Source organism: Blennius ocellaris (assembly GCF_963422515.1).
Source record: "Blennius ocellaris genome assembly, chromosome: 4".
NCBI classification, from domain to species: Eukaryota; Metazoa; Chordata; class Actinopteri; order Blenniiformes; family Blenniidae; genus Blennius; species Blennius ocellaris.
In genome coordinates, this window is record NC_137653.1 from 7,523,459 (window position 1) to 7,525,906 (window position 2,448).

At 48.1% G+C, this 2,448-nt stretch overlaps 1 protein-coding gene across 1 annotated transcript; it reads right to left on the reverse strand.

The window, feature by feature from the left end:
- Positions 1-476: 476 nt before the first annotated feature.
- LOC308129044 (potassium voltage-gated channel subfamily A member 2) lies at positions 477-1,973 on the reverse strand (the record flags this gene model as incomplete). Its single annotated transcript, XM_080494796.1, has 1 exon — positions 477-1,973. One exon carries the CDS (start codon positions 1,971-1,973, stop codon positions 477-479), a length of 1,497 nt encoding a protein of 498 aa, XP_080350922.1.
- Positions 1,974-2,448: the final 475 nt, after the last annotated feature.

Genomic DNA, 2,448 nt, shown 5'->3' on the forward strand with positions numbered 1-2,448 from the left:
TGTGCCTTGGGGAAATGAGGGACCAAGAGGTGAGGAGGCGAGGAATAAAGCAGTGTTGTGTTATCTTTTTTTGTTTGTTTTAAAGCTAGTTTTTCTCATTGTGTCTTCTTTTTCTTTTCTCTCTGTGCACTACTGTTGGCTACTGTTGTGAGCAAGAAATCAGAAGGTTTTTTTTTTCATTCTTTCTTTTGAATAGCCACAAAGACAAAGCCAACTCCATGCAGAAATGCAAGATTTGAGATTTAACCGACATTTTACAGGAGATTGAAGGGCAGGTTGTGAAGAGTGAGGACAGGATGAGAGCAGAGGGAGTGGATGGTATTTGCAATTTTTTTTTCAGTCGGTCATCATCAAACACCGTGAATTCTATTGCCTTGATTTTTCCAGCACACATGAGGTGGGAGGATGTGCACCTGTCCCACTCAGTCGCTTCGTTCGACATTACCAGCTATGACAGGGAGGAAAATACCAGATGACTACACGTCTGTGAGCATTTTGGTGATGTTTACATAGTTTGTGTTGGCCAGCGTGCAGTTGGCCGTCTTAAGGTTCTCCTCCTGAAAGTCCTCGTTGCTGTTGTTCACAGCCTCCTGGATCTCCATGTAGTCCGATTTGCTGATGGTGGAGCCGCTGCGGCTCTTCTTCAGCTCCTCGGCTGAATCAGCTTTGGGCACGTTGACCTGCAGATACTGCGCCTGTTCCTCGCCTTCAGTCTCACGGTGATAGAAGTAGTTAAAGTTGGACACGATGACAGGCACAGGCAAGGCGATGGTCAGCACACCGGCAATGGCACAGAGGGACCCCACAATCTTGCCGCCAATCGTAGTTGGGACCATGTCACCGTAGCCAACCGTGGTCATGGACACCACGGCCCACCAAAACGCATCAGGGATACTTTCAAACTGCGATTCAGGCTCATCTGCTTCAGCAAAGTAGACGGCACTGGAGAACAGGATGACTCCTATAAAGAGGAAGAAGATGAGAAGGCCGAGCTCCCTCATACTGGCTTTTAGGGTCTGACCCAAAATCTGAAGCCCCTTTGAATGCCGAGAGAGCTTGAATATTCTGAAGACTCGCACTAAGCGGATGACCCTAAGTATGGCTAAAGACATGGCTTGCTGACCCGCCTGACCATCCTCTGGCGTATCTGCTAGCTCCGTGCCAAGAGTGATGAAATAAGGGATGATGGCGACAATATCAATAATGTTCATTATGTTACCAAAAAAGCCTGCTTTGCTGGGGCAGGCGAAGAAGCGAACTAGAAACTCAAAAGAGAACCATATAATGCAAAGAGTCTCCAGGATGAAGAAGGGGTCGGTGAAGTAGGTGGAGGTATAGCTGATGATGGTGGTGTTGGTCTCAGGTGAGAAAACCTGGGCCTGAGACTTGTGCATATCATCCTCATCATTGCGGAAAATGGGGAGGGTCTCCAAGCAGAAGCTGACAATAGATATCAGAATGACCATGACGGAGATTATGGCGATAATCCTAGCGGGACCTGAGCTCTCTGGGTACTCAAACAGAAGCCACACTTGTCTCTGAAATTCATTGTCAGGAAGAGGTCGCTCCTCCTCCTTAATGAAACCTTCGTCTTCTCTGAATATCTCGATGGCTTCGTCGCCCAGCTCATAAAAACGAATCTCCTCTGAGAAAATGTCAAGTGTGACGTTGACCGGCCTCCGTAGCCGGCCTCCTGATTGATAATAATACAATATGGCATCAAAGCTGGGTCTGTTCCTGTCAAAAAAGTACTCGTTCCTTAGTGGGTCAAAGTACCGCATCCTCTTTTTGGGGTCCCCGAGGAGAGTCTCTGGGAACTGTGAGAGGGTTTTGAGTTGTGTCTCAAAGCGCAGCCCTGAGATATTGATGACCACCCTCTCACAGCACTCATGGTCGGCCTCTGGGTCGTAGTCCTGCGGGTGCCCCGGGTGTGCAGCCGCCTCGTCAGAGGGGTCGCCTGTGGCAACAGTCATTCTGCAGGGGGAGGAGGCCTGCACTTTTCAGTGAGTCTGGGTCCTGCAGCCTGGAGAACTGCAGGCAGGGGCCGGGAGAGGGAGGGGGCTCAACACTGTAGAGACCTGACGGCCACAGGATGTCACCTAGGATCTGACTGCATGTAGGACAGACAAAGCAAAGACAAAAACAACAAGGTCAGGTAAATAAGAGACATAATTGGCAGATCACACAGTGTGCTATATACAGAAAAGGTGAAGCATGTATGAAATGCCATAAGATTTGCTATAAGAATCATTCTCTGTCATAAGAAAGCAGTCGGTGATACAAATTAATGATCTCATGGGAAGTTGATGCAGACACTCCTGCTCCTGACTTCAGAAACATTAATATGCAAATAAGCCTTCCCCCTTGCATATAAATTGCTCCTATGCAGGTAAACTCTGGCGCGAAGAGGCAAATAAAATGGACAGAAGCTCATAAATTAGGACACTG